The sequence below is a fragment of the Pseudophryne corroboree genome, chromosome 12, assembly GCF_028390025.1.
Source record: "Pseudophryne corroboree isolate aPseCor3 chromosome 12, aPseCor3.hap2, whole genome shotgun sequence".
Classification (NCBI taxonomy): domain Eukaryota; kingdom Metazoa; phylum Chordata; class Amphibia; order Anura; family Myobatrachidae; genus Pseudophryne; species Pseudophryne corroboree.
The window spans coordinates 23,344,484-23,363,803 of NC_086455.1; the positions used below are offsets into that span (position 1 = coordinate 23,344,484).

At 46.2% G+C, this 19,320-nt stretch overlaps 1 protein-coding gene across 1 annotated transcript in view; it reads right to left on the bottom strand.

The window, feature by feature from the left end:
• Positions 1-2,467: 2,467 nt before the first annotated feature.
• SPTB (spectrin beta, erythrocytic) overlaps positions 2,468-19,320 on the bottom strand; it is a 141,871-nt gene continuing 125,018 nt past the window's right edge. Inside the window, exons 30-36 of the mRNA XM_063947201.1 lie at positions 17,970-18,166; positions 14,657-14,754; positions 12,837-12,903; positions 10,338-10,606; positions 7,279-7,452; positions 5,742-5,784; positions 2,468-2,985 (exon numbers count right to left, since the gene is read on the bottom strand). Of these exons, the coding sequence (XP_063803271.1) occupies positions 2,824-2,985; positions 5,742-5,784; positions 7,279-7,452; positions 10,338-10,606; positions 12,837-12,903; positions 14,657-14,754; positions 17,970-18,166 (1,010 nt within the window). The 3' untranslated portion in view covers positions 2,468-2,823. The remainder of the gene's footprint in view (positions 2,986-5,741; positions 5,785-7,278; positions 7,453-10,337; positions 10,607-12,836; positions 12,904-14,656; positions 14,755-17,969; positions 18,167-19,320) is intronic.

A 19,320-nucleotide genomic window follows, 5' to 3' on the forward strand; every position in this document is an offset into this window, starting at 1 on the left:
GTGAAATATATGTATGAAACAGCTCACAATCTGCTCCCAACTGTCATTTTTTCAAACACATGACAGTTAGGAGCTGACCACATGACAGTTGGGAGCTGATTAGCTGGAGCACCATTTATCATACACAACCAGTTTTATCATTCACAACGAGTTTTATCACTCGTTGATAAATGAGCCCCCATAATACTAAAACGAATAATCCCAAAAAAGTGACAGACTGAGCAACAATGAACTATAGAATTTGCAAAATGTATGTAAACGGGTATGGGACTAGAAACCATTGTTTCTAGACAGTGGCGGAACAGCCCCTGTTGCAGGGAGTTGCCCCACCACCGCCTGCACCCACTGTCAGTTCAGAGCAAGCCCAGTGAAACCTGAAACATGACCTCAGTGCACAACATACAGAGCTGAGGTCACAGAAGGGTGGAGTACACCCCCTCTTTTTTTGCACTTGCTCCATTTAAACACATTGGGAAGCCTATGCTTCTAATACAAATAAAAAAACAAATGACAATAGGTCAGGTTACCTAGGGTATGAGGACTTCTGACATCACTCTAGACCAGATTTTCTAAAATTCTACTGTTACAGGTCAGAGTTTAAGGATATCCGTGGTTGAGCACATGTGACTTACATAGTTCCTCAGACAATTTGATTGACCCCTCGGGACTCAAGTATGGATATACTTAAAACCTGGACTGTAATGGTGGAGTTTAGGATAATCTGCTGGAGACTAAATAGTATTACAAAGACTTAAGGGCCGAGTCAGACCTGTTCGCTATTGTGCGAAACCGCACAATGGGCAATTAGAGAACGACTGCGCATGCATATGCACCGCAATGCGCAGGCACGATGCCAAACAGCGACAGAATGGTGCGCAAATTTTGATCAATAGGCGTGCGCAAGGTGATTGACAGGAAGTGGGGGCTTTGGAGGGGTGGTAACGGGCCATTTTCTGGGAGTGTCACGAAAAACGCAGGCGTTCCCAAGCGTTTTCAGGGAGGGTGCGTGACGTCAGCTCCGGCCCCGATCAGCCTGTTTCTGTCGTACTGTAGGGAGTAAGTCCTGGGTTACGCACAGACTTGAAAAATTATTTGATGGTGAGTGAGTTGCGAGATGTCCGCTGTCTGCATTCGCACACTTGCGCGGGGCGGGTTTTCACTCTCTATGGGTGGCGGCTATCTAGTCGCAGAGGAACGATCAGGTCTGAATTAGGCCCTATGTTAGTAAATATGGATGGACGGTGACCATTTCCAGCCACAATGATGCCATAAATTATCTCATCACTTGGTGTTAGGTGGCTTATAGAAGTATATAGAGCAAGATGCAAATGTAAAAGTCAGATAAGCCGTACAATCTGATAGTGATGCATGTTTTAAACAATGTGTAGCTCTTTACAGTTATCTGCAGTGATTGGGCAGTATTGTGATTTTAATTCAACTAATAGCAGTAATGAGTAAGCCTCTCGAACAGTGGCGGAACTGCCGTTGCGGCAGGTGTGCGGACATTGTAGGCTTCACTGGGCTTGCGCCCAAGTACATGCTCAGAACAACCCAGGACTTGGAAAAGTGGATTTTAATTCAACTAATAGTTGACTATAGTTTCTAACCACACTTGACTGCTAAATGCTGATTTTGTATTTTTTTTGCAATGGGTTATATTATATTACTGTGCCATACAGACTGTACATTTGCACTTACTAAAATTAAAGGTATGCAAAGCCATTTTGCTAGTCATTTTCAATGAAGTATTCTCCATGATCACTGATGAAAGAGCTCCACCTATTGGCCCAATTGTACGAAATAATTTTACACAGCAGAATGTCTTCTAAACTAAGCATCTCTTCAATTAAAAAAATACTTACAAAAAGTACATTTTAGTATAATATCAACATCGTTGTCGCACCATCCCTGATCTTCAACATTAGTAATATCTTGCCCGTTACACAACTTTTCCTTGGACGGTTATTGTAATACTGCTGGTGAGATAGGAGCTATATACAGCTAATAATACATATATAAAATAATAATACAGGTAGACCAGTTATTTCATTTCCTTTTTTTTTTTTTATAGTGACGCCATGATTTGTTGTGCACCATTTAAACTGGAGTCTGCTCATAGCTGAGCGTGGCATTGTTTGAGCAGGCTTATGATATACTGTGGGGTCTATTTACTAAGCCTTGGATGGAGATAAAGTGTGCAGAGATAAAGGACCAGCCAATCAGCTCCTATTTACCATGTTACAGACTGGGGGGCAGATGTATTAACCTGGAGAAGGCATAAGGAAGTGATAAACCAGTGATATGTGCAAGGTGATAAAGGCACCAGCCAATCAGCTCCTAACTGTTCATTTACATATTGGAGCTGATTGGCTGGTGCCTTTATTACCTTGCACATATCACTGGTTTATCACTTCCTTATGCCTTCTCCAGGTTAATACACCTGTCCCTGGGTTTGAAAAATGACAGGAGCTGATTGGCTGGTACTTTATCTCCATCCACTTTTTACTCCATTAAGGCTTAGTAAATAGACCCCACAGTTTTTCAGTTCACTAGAAACTGAGGCCTAACTTTTTGACATCAGAGGTTTCTAGTGAACTGATTGGCCGCATATTGGTTCAGCTAACAAAAACGGGAGCCTCCGCTGTGTCTAGGCAACTGGTTCGCTGTAACACTTTAGCAGGCTTCCTTTTGACAATTTGGTTTGCTTGAAGGTGCTTAGAACAGAGTGTATGGTCCCCCTGCCAGGAACTGCAGCGATCAGGTGTTTTGCTTTAGTCAAGAATCAGACCATACTTTTTTCAATGGATCTGATTTCTGTAGATGTTATTTTTTTGAAGGGAAGAAGCTGAATCTTTTCTTCTTCTTGTCTGGCTTGCCATCTGAGGCAGACGTGGAAGGGGGAGGCAGGCTTTTAGACTTCGGCTTTTGATTGGATGTCTCCGCAATTGATGTTCTAAGTTGATCAATCCATGCTTGACGTTCAGCCTGTGAAAATAATAATAATAATTATAACAATTAAAAATGGACATTGACAATTTGATATAAACTCTTAAAACTTGATATGCTTTTAAAAATAGCAAACATTTAAAGGTTTTCTAAACACTGCACACCCTGCACCCATTCTCTTTTATACTTACCCTCCGGAGTCCTGCGGCGCAGCACCAGCGCTGCAGAAATCAGTGGCGCGGCGACATTTTCCTGGTGTTTTGCGCATGCGCAGTAGGAAAATCACTGGGAAAATGGCCGCCATGCCAATTTCGTGGAGATTTGCGCATGGATTCTAGGCTCTGGGACAGCGCTAGGGTCCCCTAGGGACCCTAGTGCCCAGAGCTACAGCGCATCCGGCTAGAGAGGAGGGGACCCAGACGTAGCCTGCACACAGGTCTCCTCCTCTCTAGATACGCCCCTGGAAACTATGATTTACTGACTGTAAGTACTGTGCATATACCTGTGTCTGTGATAGGGGCATTAGGTCCTCCCACTCCTAGAGAGGGAATCTAATATGTTTAGATAGTGCCCAGATGAACTAGGATTTATTTTTATGTTTTATTTTTGTACTAGCCATGGCTAGACTGCATGAAACCCTGGACTGGTGCGCTGTTTCCTGGCTGTTGTATGTTTGGAGGTGGCCATCTACCCCAGAAGAGGGCACCCCTGTCCTTATCTCCTCACAACGCTAATGCAAGTGCAATTTTTTTTATCTTCGCAACTGCTATCCGGAACTGAAGTTGTCGCCCAGAAACGAAAAGAGACACTCACCGGAGCTATCGCGACTCATTCACAATTTTGTACACTTATAGGCTATATGCAAGAACAAGGAACATAGGAACATAAGTGTAGACCTATGGATACGCAGACTGGAATCAGCAGTAGCGACGCAGGCGCCATGTTTCTGTACAGAAGAGCTTGCAGCTGACGGCAGATACAGGCCCCGAAAATGACCATGACACACCTGCGTTTTTCCAACCACTCCCCGTTACCTCCCCAAACGGTTAATCACTGTGCGGTGAAAACCTCACCACGAGTAGGATCGCAGCGGTACCTTGATGCATGTGCATTACGAACACGCAGCCTGCTGGTAATCGCTCTGTTTACGTGGAACATCAGCTTTGCGTCTATCTCTGGGTCAGGCCCTGTATTTGTAATTGGGGTTGTAACCAGTTCCCCATACTTTGTAAGGAACACTGCACTCTTTGGTGACAGCAGCTGCGTTCTTCTATATTCAGATGGAGAAACTGCATCTGCCATAGGCTTGGAGCAAGTGTACATGGTGCACGTTATGATGCGCCAAAGGGTGGCATGTCAGGAATCACCAGCGGTGTTACTGTGTGCTGAGGCGCAGAATACGGGCATCTCAGCCCTTGCACATACAGGCGCACACTGGTACGCCAGGAGAAGGCTGACGCTATCATTTGCATATTATTGCTCCAGGCTGGCTGAATCAAGCCCAAATCCAAGCACTGATCTGCAGGTGTTGAAACTGGTGAAGCAAGGGGTGGCTCGCACCCCCCTAAATATTTGAGAGGAGCCAGTCAATGTACTGAGTCATGGGGCACAGTGCAGTTGTCATCTAGGCTTACCATCCCTTTCCAGATGCTCAACTTCCTCCCTCCACACAGCCCTTCTTCTCCCGCCTCAAGGGACCTCCCCCCCTCCCCCCCCCCCCACCCCTTCCACCCCCTGCACCAATCTCCAACCCTTACAGTGTGTGACTAGTTACTGTGGGCTGGCCCCTCCTCTGAAATCAGCCCTGTGCCCTTCTCACCTCCCACTACAAATGCTCCTCCCCTCTTACCCATCAGCTACCCCTTCGTCTTTTTCTTCTCCCTCCCTGTGCCCCCCCTTAGATAGATAGATAGATAGATAGATAGATAGATAGCGATAAAGAAAGAAAGAAAGAAAGAAAGAAAGAAAGAAAGAAAGAAAGAAAGAAAGAAAGAAAGGAGATTCTGGGCGGAATGTATTAACATACATCGCCGCCCTTCGCCGGTTACCGCAGCGATGTTGATCGCATATGTACTAACGTCATCGCGATGCGGTGACGGAGGCCCCCCCGCGATACCTGTTAGGTGGTCTGCAGGGGGTCTCCGTCACCTCCCAGGGGTCCCCACACAGGCTAGATGCCGGTAAGCAGCAGCAGGCTGCCCCCGGCGCCTCCTCCTTCCCCCTGCAGCCGGAAGGACGTCCAGCTGCGTTGCCTGGGGAGGCGGAGACTACCTTGCGGGTCCAGGGCAGCCTGGAGGAAGGTAAGAAGGGGGGGAGGGGGGTCGGCGTCTGCGGCAGTGTCGACGGTGTCGGCGGGTTGCGGCGGTCGGCGAAAAGAAGCCCATAGGCTTCTATAGGTAGAGATGGCGATACCCTGGACGCCAAAAACGCGGCAGTAGGGTGTTAGTAAATATGAAAATGCGGTAAAACCCCCGTTTTTGGGCGTTTTACCGCATTTTTGCTTTAGTACATCCTGCCCAAAAAGAGATATCTATTGTATCTCTGCCAGGTAGGTAAGTCCAGCTGCCTCTGAGGGGGCGACATGCAGCAATTTTGGGGTGCCAAAATTACATTATACCCTGCCCCTCCAACCTAAAAATGTTGTGCCCCCCCCCCCCTGCTCTCTGTAAATACACCCTCCCCACCTCGTGATCTCATTTTAACAATTGTAACAATTAAATACATTTTTGAAAATTGCAACTAAACTAGACAGAGAAAACACTGTTTGGCCTTGCCCTGCTGCAGCTTATACATACCTCATCCTTCCCCTGGAAGAGCCACTCATTGCCGTCACCCAGCCTGGAAAGGAAAGTACTTTAGTTATCGTTCTGTTCTGAATAAACCATGGAGAGCAGTGGAACAAGAATAAGGGGCCCATTTATCGACCAATATTTGTGGCTATTGGGTGTTTCAGGCATAGCGAAAAATATTAAGTATTACCAAAATGTATGATGGAGGGATAGCAGCGGCTATCTCCAAAACCTGCTGCGGCCCCTCCGTTCCCGCTACCCCATATTTTTTTTATGGGGGATGCGATGCTGCCAGATTTACCAATATACGGATTGCAAAGCATTATTATTATTATTATTATTTATATTTTAGATGGAACAGCAGACAGCAACAAGTAAAAAAAATATTTTTCCATGTTACTTCCCAGGAACATATTACAAATTAAATGCATTCTACATACTGTGAACAAATACCTCCCAACTGTCCCGATTTTCGCGGGACAGTCCCGCTTTTTTGGGACTGTCCCACCCGCAGGCCACATTGTCCCGTAATGGTGGTAGAAGTGAGGGGGGGGGGGGGTTTGGGGGGAGTTGGGAGGCTCCTGTCATTCACCGCTCTGCTGTAGAGCAGCGGTGAACAGACACTGGGCCTAATTCTGAGTTGATCGCAGCAGCAAATTTGTTAGCAGTTGGGCAAAACCATGTGCAGTGCAGGTGGGGCAGATGTAACATGTGCAGAGAGAGTTAGATTTGGGTGGGGTGTGTTCAAACTGAAATCTAAGTTGCAGTGTAAAAATAAAGCAGCCAGTATTTACCCTGCACAGAAACAAAATAACCCACCCAAATCTAACTCTCTCTGCAAATGTTACATCTGCCTCCCCTGCAGTGCACATGGTTTTGCCCAGTTGCTAACAAACTTGCTGCTGCAATCAACTCAGAATTACCCCCACTGTGCGCATGCACACAGCATCTATTCACAGGAGACAGAGGGACTGGGAGCAAGCCTGCCACGGAGCGCTGGACATACCCCCACTGTGATGAGAACAGTAGGCGTGGCAGGCGTTTGCGGCATTGCCACAAAGCCACACCTCTTTTACCGAAGCCACACCCCTTTTTTGGCCGGTTATGGCGAGCCGAGCAGAAGTGTCCCTCTTCTGAAAACATTGAAAGTTGGGAGGTATGCAAATATGAGTTGAGCCTATGGATTTCAGTGCAGTTGTGATGGAGAATATAGAGGGCTACACGTAATAGTCTGCGAGAAGCCGGAGCGGCGGGACTTGGTGCAAAAATGCCCATATTTTTAAAGCGCCAATCATTTACAAGACAAAACCAGGTTGGTTTTGCCTTGTACTGTAAATGATTGACACTTTAAAATTCTGGGTATTCTCGCACCAAGTCCCGCCCCTCCGGCTTCTCGCAGACATTTAGCCCGGAGAGTGAAAAGAAGGGTGAGTAATAGACTTTGGGTGTCCCTATTCTAAATGTTCTAATGATTAGGGTCTTGTCCACAGTAGTATTATAATAATATTTAATATACTAGTGTGTAATAATTGCAGCAGCTCACCTAAGCCTGAACACATGCTTCTTCTTCTTAGAATCTGCTACAGCCTCACAAGCCACATTGCCTAAGAAAAGCGCATCTGCACCATGGAAAGTCTCTTGTAGAGCAAAGGCTTTGGTATTTTCGTAGAAATATAACTCATTGTTTGCTAGCACACAGTAGACATTGTTCCAAGACCTGCATAGAAGGAAGACACAGTTATCCTTTAAAGAACAGAATGTCTAGTTTTAAGCTGGTCAGAAGTTATGCTTGTTTATAATTACAGTGCCCCAATATATAGGCCAATGGTATGACAGTTCCCTAGGACACCATTCTCAGCAGTGCCAGAGCAGGGTAACATGCCACCCTGTGCTGGCCCCTCCCCCTAAACACATAACGTTGTGATGTCACGCCAACTGGCCGGAGCTGTCGGGAACAAAAAGTAGAGTACTGCCTGAAGCATCTAAAGGGCACTCTGGTCAGCTCTGCAGCTGGGTTACTGGCTGCAGGATGCCGCTGCAATAGGGTTACCACCTCATCCATTTAATTCCGGACCAGGTTCTGTGGCTGACTAAAACCAGGTGAAATGGAGTCTTGAAGTCAGCCAGCCCCAGAACCTGCGTAATTAATATGTGTCCGGAATTAAAGGGATGAAGTGGTAACCCTACGCTGCAAGCAGAGGCGGAACTACCACCAGTGCAACCAGTGCGTTGCACTGGGGCCCGCCACTGTCCAGAGGCCCAAAGCATGTAATTAGTCAAACTGACTCATTACATGCCGCTGTGTGCTGCGGGCAACCGCTGCCCGCAGCACACAGCCACCCGGACAGCAGAGAAGAACAGCGCAACGGCACGAGGGGGGGGGGGGAGAAGGAGGAGGAGGAGGGAGGTGGAGGAGGGAGCTGCAGCAGCGCTGTTTCATTGGCTGAGGCGCTGCTGCTGTCCCTCTGCTTCACTATAGGCTTTCTTCCGCCGCTGTGAAGCGCATCCCAGCATTCACAGCGGCGGAGAACAGCCTATAGTGAAGCAGAGGGACAGCAGCAGCGCCTCCACCAATAACACAGCGCTGCTGCGGCTCCCTCCTCCACCTCCCTCCTCCTCCTTCTCTCCTGCCCAGGATCTCTGCCAGAAGCTGCACCGAGGAGCCTGAGCCAGCAGAGAGGGTAAGTATAATTCTTTCTTTCTCTTTCTTTCTTTCTTCATGTGCAAAAAGGGGGACTGTCTGCCGTGATGTGTAAAAAAGGGGGAATCTGCCTGACGTAATGTGTAAAATTTGAATAATGGAGACTACTGTGCACCGTTTTATGAATTGGTATTATTTTGTGGCCACACCCCTTCCCCACGAAGCCACGCCCCCATGTATTTTTGCACGCGCCTACGGCGCACACTGCCACTGTTTTGCATGCAGGGGCGGGGCTCCGATGCCATTTCTTGCACACAGTGCTAAAATGTCTAGTTACGGCACTGTTGCTAGGTATCCATTTCTCTGGCCCTGAGCAGGTCCCCCTCACCAGATCCTCTCCAGGGGTGAGGGAGTGGACTTGGATGGGATGGGGGGGGCAAAGCATTTTGTCGCACCTGGGCCCCCCGCTTGCTAGTTCCGCCACTGGCTGCAAGCATCCTGCAAGCCAAATTGAGATGCTGGGGGCATGCAAAGCTAGCATCTGTGCAGTGGCAACTTGCGAGTGGTGGGTCCAGGTGCAAACACAGGGTCACAGGGTCGTACTGGCCCACAGGGGTAACCCCCTCCTCTAGGGGTCAGATTTTGCCCATATTTTACACATTATGCATATGCTACATTATACTGCACAGGACTATGTTGTACTTTCTACTGTGTATTACTGTTATTAATCTGGCACATTATCATGCATGCACTAGCAGTATTTACTACTGTATACATATTTATCAAGGGGCCTAGAACATGCACTACTGGTTAGCCAAGTCTCTAACCATGGGCCCCTACTGCTGCATTTTCCCGGTGGGCCCTTCATATCCTAGCCCGACATTGCCCCTCCTCTGCCCCACAGGGAAAAGCAGTGTGTGACAAGGTGGTAGGGAGATGCATAGTACCAGGGCCGTCTTTTCATATGGTCTCATTGGGCAGTTGCATAAGGGCCCCAGGAGTATAAGGGCCCTAGGCTGATAGCTGAGAGTCTCCTTTTTCCAGGGGTAACAGATTTTTGAAAATCGGTCCAGGGGAACTGGAGATATCTGACTTCTAAGCAGTGGTCCCCATCCAAGCCTGTTAATTGCTCTTCCCAGCCAGATATCTTGGGTTCTGTCTGACTTAAGAGTTTTTTTGAGGGTATATTCCAAAATCCAAAAACTGGGACTCTCCCCTTTCAGTGTCTCTACTATGCCAAGAACCAGAGTTATCAGCCTTCCAGCAGCCGGTCCCTGCTCCAGCTCCACACGCCTGGTATGCAGTTTTATATTTTCGTTGGTGGATTGCTCTGTCTCCTGAACTCTGATCCCCAAGTCCCCAGTATCTCCTGAAAGGTGGGACTCTCTAGGTTTTTATCCCAATGAAAGCTAAGAAATCTGTTTCCAGGAACTGGAGATATCTGCAGTCAAGCAAGCTACCCTCCCACCGGCAAGTGGTGAATATTAAGCCCACTTCACTATCCACTCGTCCCCTTCATTCAGCCCAATGCCCCCTTCTACAGTTTAGTGTTCTCCCTCCCACCCCATCTCCCACCATCTGTGCAGTAAAGGAGTAATAAGAAGAAATTACGGCTCCAGGTCCTACATGCTGAGCGGAAGATAGAATCCCCCCTACTGATTAATTCAATTATTTATCAGTTTAATTTCTACAAAATTCTAACTGGAAGACCAAGGACTTCCATTTCCACTTTGCATGTGCAGAAGCCCTCTGCTGAACTTTTATTGTTTTTGCAACAGTGCTGACAGAAAATCTCTTCTATTATCACATAATGATAAATAGAACCCTGACCACCGTATTGAGGAAGCGTTTAGAAAAACTTCCAACTGTGAACATAAACATACAGTAAGTCAGTAGGAAATAGGTAAGTACTCTGCAGCCAAGGGGATATTGTCATCTTACATTCTGGAGCAACCACCTACCTGTTTTGAGCTTTTTTTGGTGATCCTTCTAAGTCATGTCTTCTTAGTAAATACCCCTCCATCTGGACACTAACGGGACTAGCTACTCCTGCTGGGAGAGTAGAAACCTCTTCCGTCAAAATCGTAGTTGGTCGTATTAGACTATATTCAGTCCGCCCAGTGTGTTCTGCCTCACGCTCATCTTCCGTGCGCTTCCATTGCTCTGTGTCTTGTGTTTCTTCAATAATGTCCTCTGCGCTGGGCAATTCAAAGTCTTTTACTTCTGTTGCCTTTAATATTACAATATAAACAATAAAAATGATTGCCAGATGAACATTGCATCAATTGTAAAATATGGGATTCTGGGCCACATTTTCCTAATTTTACCGAAATAGGTCATTTCTACATAAATCTACAGTTGTTTCTTCAAAATGTCAAAGAACGGGGAGTTTACAATTATTTCATATCGGGACAAGCCCATTCATATTATAAGGAAAGGTGAAAGGAATAACTCACAGGAACCATTTCAATTTAAATTCTACATTCAGACCTGAAGGAGACAGTGTTTTCATGTCATATAAGTATTTCATTTCTGTTTTTGCTAGTAGTGTATTAGTGTCTTTTTTTCTCCAATTCCCTTCTATTTTCTTAATCCCTATAACTGCCGTAATGGAGTCCAATGAGCATTGATGTTCTTCCCGTTGTATAACTCCGGTTATGGCTTAAAGAACTACTACACATTGAAAATTTCTTTCTGTTTCCTTCCTTTATGTACCATCTGATTGGAGAAAATTCCACGAGACATCTGTCAGAGAGACTTTGAGATTTTCTGAAAACAAACTGGTCTTGAAACTCTACATATTCATTGAATCTAGTGTTTAAGCGCATTTTGTATATCATTTTTGCACTGTGGTATTGTTTGTTTTCCGGTTGATAACGCCGGAACATATACATATTTGCAGCTGTAACACTTCCAGCGCAGGGAAGCATTACCTTTTTTTCAGGACTGCAGCACTTATCCCCGATACCGGGATTGGTTGAAAGCCGGAAAGGTCCGGACTCTGAAACGTCAGACCGGACCAGCTCCTTGCAGTGACATTTGCCGCTGTGTGACAGCTGTCACACAGCAAACGGTGAAGGAAGATGTGCACAGTGGCCAAGGTCGCTGAAGGTAGCTGGTCCGGTCCAGTTTTCACCTAACCCCAGCAAAACCTGCTGCAATCCCTCCATTCCCACCAGCAGCAACCCCCATTGGTTTCTATGGGGATGCGATGCTGTGAGATTGACCAAGCTCTACAATGTGAAGCATTCCCGAGCTTGGCCCCCGCAGCCAGGGCTGCCATCAGGGGGGGACTGACAGTACTGGAGTCCCGGGCCCAGACAGAAATGGGCCTAGTCTGGCTCCTACAATTAATAGAATGAAATAGAATCTCCCCTTATTATTCCTCTCTCTATCCCACCTATTCCTTCTGTTTCTGTCTACCATGTCCCTCTATTCCCTCTCTTTATTCTCTCACTCTTGCTCTCACTTCATCCCTCCCCTCCATGGGAATCATGACGGGGAGGCAGGGGGGCCCTGCCTATATGCCAGTCCCGGGTCCTACAGTTTATGATGGCAGTCCTGCCCGCAACTAACGCCATCTGAAGATGGCATTAGAAAGTCACCAGGGATCTGAAGATCAAAGTCGCTAAATATCTGTGGTCCTCATTGTAAAGACACTAGATATTTACCTAAAAGATATCAAAGGGTCTACACTCTCTTGTTAGTAAAATAATAGAGAATTCTCATAAGGCCATGTATTGTCTTTTGCTTCTCTCAAAAGCAGCAAGGAGAAGAGGGCACCATTCTTTCTAGAAATGTAGTCCTGTAAAATCTAGTAGCTTGTGACTGACGTGGATGTGCTTCGTAAAAGAAGAAACAAGGATGACTGCATCCAACACAAATTTGCAGATAAAGCAACATAGGGGGTAAATCAGACCTGATCGCTGGGCTGCTAATTTTGCTGTCCTGCGTTCAGATAGTCGCCGCCCAAGGGGAGTGTAAATTCGCAGTGCAAGTGTGCAAATGGATGTGCACGCCGAGCTGCGAAAATCCACTGTGTGAGGTCTCTGTGCAGCCCAGGACTTACTCCTACAGTGTGATGAGAACAGGCTGATCGGGGCCGGAGCTGACGTCACACACCCTCCCTGAAAACGCTTGGGCACGCCTGCAATTTTCCGGACACTCCCAGTAAACGGGCAGTTACCGCCCACAAACGGCCTCTTCCTGACAATAAGCTTGCGAACGCCCGTGCGATCGGAATTTTCGTGCCAGCCTGTTGCTGGTCGGCGATGACTGTTGTTGTTTGGCGACGCGCGCATTGCGGTGCATACGCATGCGCAGTCTATTTCTGATCACCCGCTGTGCGAAAACGCACAGCAGCGATCAGATCTGAATCCCCCCATAGCCAATAACACCTGCAGGAAGGCAAGAGTGATATATTCATTGGAGAATTCATCTAGTGAGCTTCATCTTCTCACCTGGGCAGGGTCCTCAGATGTCTGGCTGTCTGGCTGTATGAGCTCTCTTTCTTCTTTTGGCCGGACACTAGGTAGAACAGCAGGTAAATAGCGGACTCATCAATAATATTCAGGTGACTAGTGAACATATATTTATTTGCCTTTCACAGTTGTGTCTATGTAACAACATTTATTCAAACAATACAACAAAAATGACCGCTAACTTAGGCGCCCATTTATCAAGCCTTGGAGAGTGATAAATAGCACGGTGATAAAGTGCCAGCCAATCAGCTCCTAACTGCCATGTTACAGGCTGTGTTTGAAAAAACACAGTTAGGAGCTGATTGGCTGGCACGTTATCCAAGGCTTGATAAATCTGGGCATTAATTTGTCATCCACTCACATTCACTACCGACACCCGATCCCAGCAGCCCCCAGACACACAGTCTTTCCTGGGGCACTGAAATGGGGGGGGGGGGGGGGAGGGGGGGTTACTAATTGCCTGAACCCGGGTTTGTTAGAGGGGCCCAGCCTGGGTCATCTGCTGAGGGGGACATGGTCCACCAATATGGCTGTCTGTGCCTCCTGTACAGTTGTGAAGAGGTGGGGACATTAGGTGGGGGCAGTGTGCACTGAAAAGGAAGTCTCTCCCTATAGGTGCCGGTTGCTGTGGGAGGGGCCCTACCAACTGTATGTCACTTTCACCCTCCCTCGCTTCCGCCACCCCATGCAGCACCCTGACAGTGGAAAGGAGGACCTTGGCACATGCCTTCTGGGCTCCCTGCTTATTCTTGCTCTGCGGAGGCATATAGCAGAACCTGGAGCAATGAAAAAGGTCAGTGTGCCCCCGGAGGTGACTGCCTTCCATTGTCTCCCGTGTTTACACCCCTGCCCAAGGGCATATCTGTAATGATTGCAGGTTTGTGCCATGCACACAGACCCCAGGGTCAAAGGGGTCCCATGATACACACCCTGCAGCACAGAACAAGGTCTGATCGGGCTTAGGCCAGCGACTATTTTTCTGATGGCTGGAATTATGGCGCTTGCGTAGAAGACAGCACGTACTCAGGCAGTGAGCCATTGCTATCTTCTGCAGGTGTGCCAGTGCTACTTTCCAGGGGAAGAGGAACCACGCAATAACTTCCCAGATACCCCATCATTTGTTAATATGAGACTCATAGGCTAACACAGGGGGGGTTTCTGGTTGCCCAGAAACCCCCCTCCTCTTGGAATGTGGCTCAAATTATGACAACAATAGCAATGGTATATAATACGATTACTAGAGCGGCCGCCACATCATGCACTTTAAGGGACCTAGCAGAGCTGCTGTACATGCCCAGTGGTAGCAGCTTCTTCTACCAAGTTTGCTGTGTGTGTGGATCTGAGTTTTCATGCAGTACACTGGACCAGAGAGTAGCTACCAGGAAGAATAGATAGGAGCCTTACCATGTGGTGGGAGTATGTCTGTTTAGAAAATGTAGTACTGGTTCTATTATATTTGTGTAGATATTTATAGAGTTTAAGAATCTATGCCCTAGACCATCTATCGTGTTAAATATTAATACTGTGTTTTCCATACATTGCCCAGTGTATAAAAAGACCAATGTTATAGGTCCAGGGTCATTACTAGGTTCCTATACTGCTACCCCAGACTCATGCACTTGCTCCAATGTTCCACATAGTGGGAGATTGTGGACTGCACTTTTTCATGACAAAAGAGGGTGTTTATTGTGAGAGAGTGCTGTGAGCCTGAAGAAGCCCCGCATCCAGCTGGGAGCACTGATCTCAGCAAGCCAGCTGCCTTATTACTCATTACCATAGGGGCTCATTGTGGGTCTTACTGAATTTCTGCCTGAACCTCTCTTGTTTCAGCATCAGCTGCAAGCGCCATTTGTAGACTTCTGGTTTCTTGATATTTCCTGATTTCCAGTAATTCCAACTGAAAAAGGACAAATAGCGTAATCAATAGAAACACTGAGAACAGCTCTGAAAACATTGTCCCAGTAATCCTAGCCAGTCCCAGAAATCCATTAGCTGAGAGCTATTCAGCCTTTGACACCAACCACCAATTACCATGTGAGCTTTGTACTGAGACTCTATAAATAGGCTTACCGTACTATCCCTTCAAACTGGGACACTCATAAACTACGCAGGTTCTATGGCTGCTTAAAACAAGGTGAAATGCAGGCTTGAAGCCAGCCAGCCACAGAACCGTTACCTGTGTAATTCATGAGTCCCACTTTAAAGGGACAGTATGATAAGCCTATCTATATATAACATATTTTCATACCTCCCAACATGACCTATTCCAGGATGGGACAAAATGCTCTGTTCCTGCCATTCCCTCTTAATTTCTGATCGCCGTAACCTGTATTTAACTAGTCAATGGATGAGAAAAGGGTTTCACTATAGGTGATGGCAATCATATATTAGAAGGAAAGTCTAGGAGCAGAGCATTCTGTCCCATTTCAGGAGGGACGAAATGCTCTCTACCTGGACTTCCCCCTTAATATATGATTGGCATCACCTGTGTTGAAATATTGAATTGATAAGAAAGGTATTTCAACACTAAATTAAGAAGGAAGTCCAGGTAGAGAACATTTTGTCCCTCCTGGAATGGGTCATGGTGGGAGATATAGATTGTGTATATTAAATTTAAACCAATGGTGTATATTAGTTTTAAAGTAATACTGTCGTTTAATAATGCCTGGGTACTGTTTATACAGTAGCTCCACCTAATTTAAAGACAACTATTTTATAAAGTTTTCTTGTAGTGGAACAAAGACAACTTAAACCACCTTAAAATACACATAGAAAAATAAAATAATTTATCATGTCACATGCAAGCAATAGCATCAGCCTCTGTACTACTTACATACTGGGACAGGACTCAGGAGGACTCTCTGTGTGTGTCTCTATTTCTAGACCCAAATGGTTTAGTTGCATAAAAGTTTACACAGGACTCAAGACACCCAGGTGGGGAGGATGAGAAGCTGTGATCCCTGTGTCACTTACAGCTCTCTCCACCCTCCTACCTCTACTCTGGACAGAAAGCTCCTTCTGTAGCTCATGAAACATGATAGTCCTGTGTCTCTGCCTGCACTGCATACTGTCCTGCTCGCATTCTGGCTCTCGCATTAAGGGGGAAAGCTAGTGATTTCAGTGTGCTTTGGCCAGGAGGCCCCCCCTGACACAGGGTGGTCCGAGGTACAGTATGCCCTGCATTCCCCCCTTAATCTGGCTATTAATTCAGATAGTGAGATGTGGTGAACAGTAAAATATAACTTCTGTTTATAAAGCAGGCATTCCCAACCTCGCTCCTCAAGGCACACTAACAGTGAAGGTTTTAGTGATATCCAGGCTTGCACACAGGTGACTTAATTAGTACTTCAGTTATTTTGATTTTATTACCTGTGCTGAAGCCTGGATAGCACTAAAACCTGTACAGTTAGTGTGCCTAGAGGACAGAGGTTGGGAATGCCTGCTATAAAGTTATACATGTTGCATTTTATTTTTTACATTTTCTATTCATAGATGTGGACAAACGATAATGTGTGAATTGTAAAAATGTTACCTATTCTAATAGAGGTATGTTGCTGGGGCCTTAAAATTGCCACCAGCCATCAAACTCTGCATCACAATGCAATGTACAACAAGCAGGGACTAAAAGTGTACAGTCTTCTTGCATACAGCTGAATAGCAGGCAATGCTGCACCTGGTGGCCCCTAAGTATTGGTAAAAGGCAAGAGGGTGGTGCTCTGGGAAAGGAGCCCTCTTATGTAATATAGAAGGTACCAGGTAAGAAAGTGGGGAAACCATTTAAGAGTCTAAGAAAATTGGTATAAATATATTATAACTATTATTCTTAAACATGACTGAAACAAAATGTAAAAATGTTTCATTCATGTAAATCGAAAGTTCAAAGGGAAAGGTCATCATAAACAACTGAACAGTTTTGTTCCATGCACATTGAGTTCTAAGGGGAGTAGAGTGCAGCGTGGGACCACTAGACCCATCGGAAACACTGGCAGAATCAGAAAATTGGTATCCGTTCATATGGTCAACAATGTTAAGGTTGACGCTCATTAGGTCGAACGCTATTGGTCGACACTGACATGGTCGACATGGGTAAATGGTCAACACATGAAAATGGTCGACACGTGAAAGATCGACACATGAATAGGTCGACATAACTTTTTTTTTTTAAATAGATTTTTTTTTTTACTTTTTCATACTTTACCATCCACGTGGACTACGATTGGGAATAGTAACCTGTACCAAGCGCAGCGGTAGTGGAGCGAGGCACCTTGCCCGCAGCATGGCGAGCGAAGCAAGCCATGCGAGGGGACGCGGTGCACTAATTGGGGTTCCTGGTCATGTTACGGAAAATATGACACCAAAAACATTTCAAAAATCCATGTCGACCGTTTCACGTGTCGACCATTTTCATGTGTCGACCATGTCAATGTCGACCAATAGTGGTCGACCTAATGACTGTCAATCTTAACATTGTCGACCATTCATACCGGAACCCAGAAAATTAAATGGTTTATTTCAGGCCTGGCATACCTGTGGCTCTCCAGCTGTTGTGAAACTACACCTCCCAGCATGCTCTGCCATAGTTTTTGCATTTCTTAACCTGCAAAAGTGTAGCAGGGCATGCTGGGGCTTGTAGTTTCACAACAGCTGGCGAGCCACAGGTTGACCAGGCCTAGTTTATTTGATCCCATGGAACTTTGCCAGAGACTGTATTATTAGGTATGGGAACAGCTATCCCTAGTCATTACAATTTCTATTTATTTATTTAAGGTTCTATTGCTGTAATATCCCACTTGTTTGTACCCACAATCTACCTTCAATGAGGGACGGGTTATAAGTTAAACGTTGCAGAATCCCCACATAGCAACTGTAACCCTGCATGAATAATACTGTAGAGTAACCATTACTCAGAATACACATCTATATATACATTTATGTATCTCTATATTCTAGTGCTTTGCTTAAAGTTGAACAGCTGGAGACTCAACTTATGACCCATCTGCGATGCTCTGATCTGCCGCCTTTAGTTACTACTTTCACCCACTTAAAGGGATCCTAAAAGCTGCACCATCAGCTACTGGTGCTGGGTTCCCCGGTATCATGTGACAGACGTACCGTGGTCAGCCGTTCCAGTGCTGCAAATCTCTCTTCCCATGTTGCGGTGGATTTCTCAAAGGCTTCATGCTTCTTTAATAACTTTTCCACATCGTCTACACTATTTCCTACATGCTTTGTTAACAAATAAGGCTCCTTGGCAATCAACCAGGCTTCTGCCATGGAGGCATCTCTTGAAAACTGGCAGACTTCCAACACTGAAAGAAACACCGTGTGGTTACTACCCGGCAGGACACCAACAAAGGTGGCAACAGTTGCGCTCAAGGAGAGAACAGTTTCCTAATCCGTGACCTTTGCGTTTATTTTGCAGTGATGTCTCATTGATAACAGGTGTACATTGTATTTTACCATCAAAAATATTTGACACGGTTTGTCGTGTTTCTTCTTATGCATGACCAATAACGCAGAACGCAACATACCAAAAATATTAAGGGGTTGGAGCTGAAATGCCGGCGGTCGGGATGCCGGCAGTCAGAATACCAACCGCGGTATCCCGATGAATCCTGAACCTACCATCCCCCCCATCCTCGCGCAGCCTAACCCTAACCCTCCCCGGTGATGCTTTTGCACTTCAAGAGTAGCTCCCGGCCAGCGCAGCTTTAGCGTGCTGGCCGGGAGCTGCTCCTCACTCCCCAGCCCGCAGCGGCTGCGTGTGACGTCACGCAGCCACTGCGGCCCTCCCCCCCTTTCGGTCCGGCCACGCCTGCATTGGCTGGACCGCGCTTACGAAACGGCGGCCAAACGCCGCTTCACCCCCTCCCGCCCAGCGACCGCCTCTGCCCGACTGATCGCAGCCCTGCCACGGCCTCCGGCCGTGTGGCATGCACCGGCGCACTGCGGCGCAGACGCATGCGCAGTAGAAACCCGTTCGCTTGGCTGCGATAGACAGCAGTGAGTGAACGGGTCAGAATGACCCCATATATCTACTAAGTTGCCCACAACACATGATCTATCTGGCCAGTCAGAAGGAGAGGAGTCACTATACACTTATGGGGGCAATCATTATGTACAGGCAGATAACACTGATAATTATCTTATGGGACATACTATTTTATTAATAAATTAGTGGGAATATAATTTTTTTATTTTATTAGGCGAGCAATATTATTTATATTAAAGAGGCAATATTAATTATTAGTTGGTGTTTAAAAATGTTTTTATGATGTGAGCGGCATTTATATAGCCAGAAAATAATTATTTCCCATCATAAAAAAAAAAATTTTTTAAACACCAATTAACAAATCATTAATACGGACCTTTTGATATCATTAATCTTCAGATGGTGTTAGTCCATCCTATTGGAAAGAGATCCAGAATGTGAGGATGATATATATGGATCTTTCCACCTTCT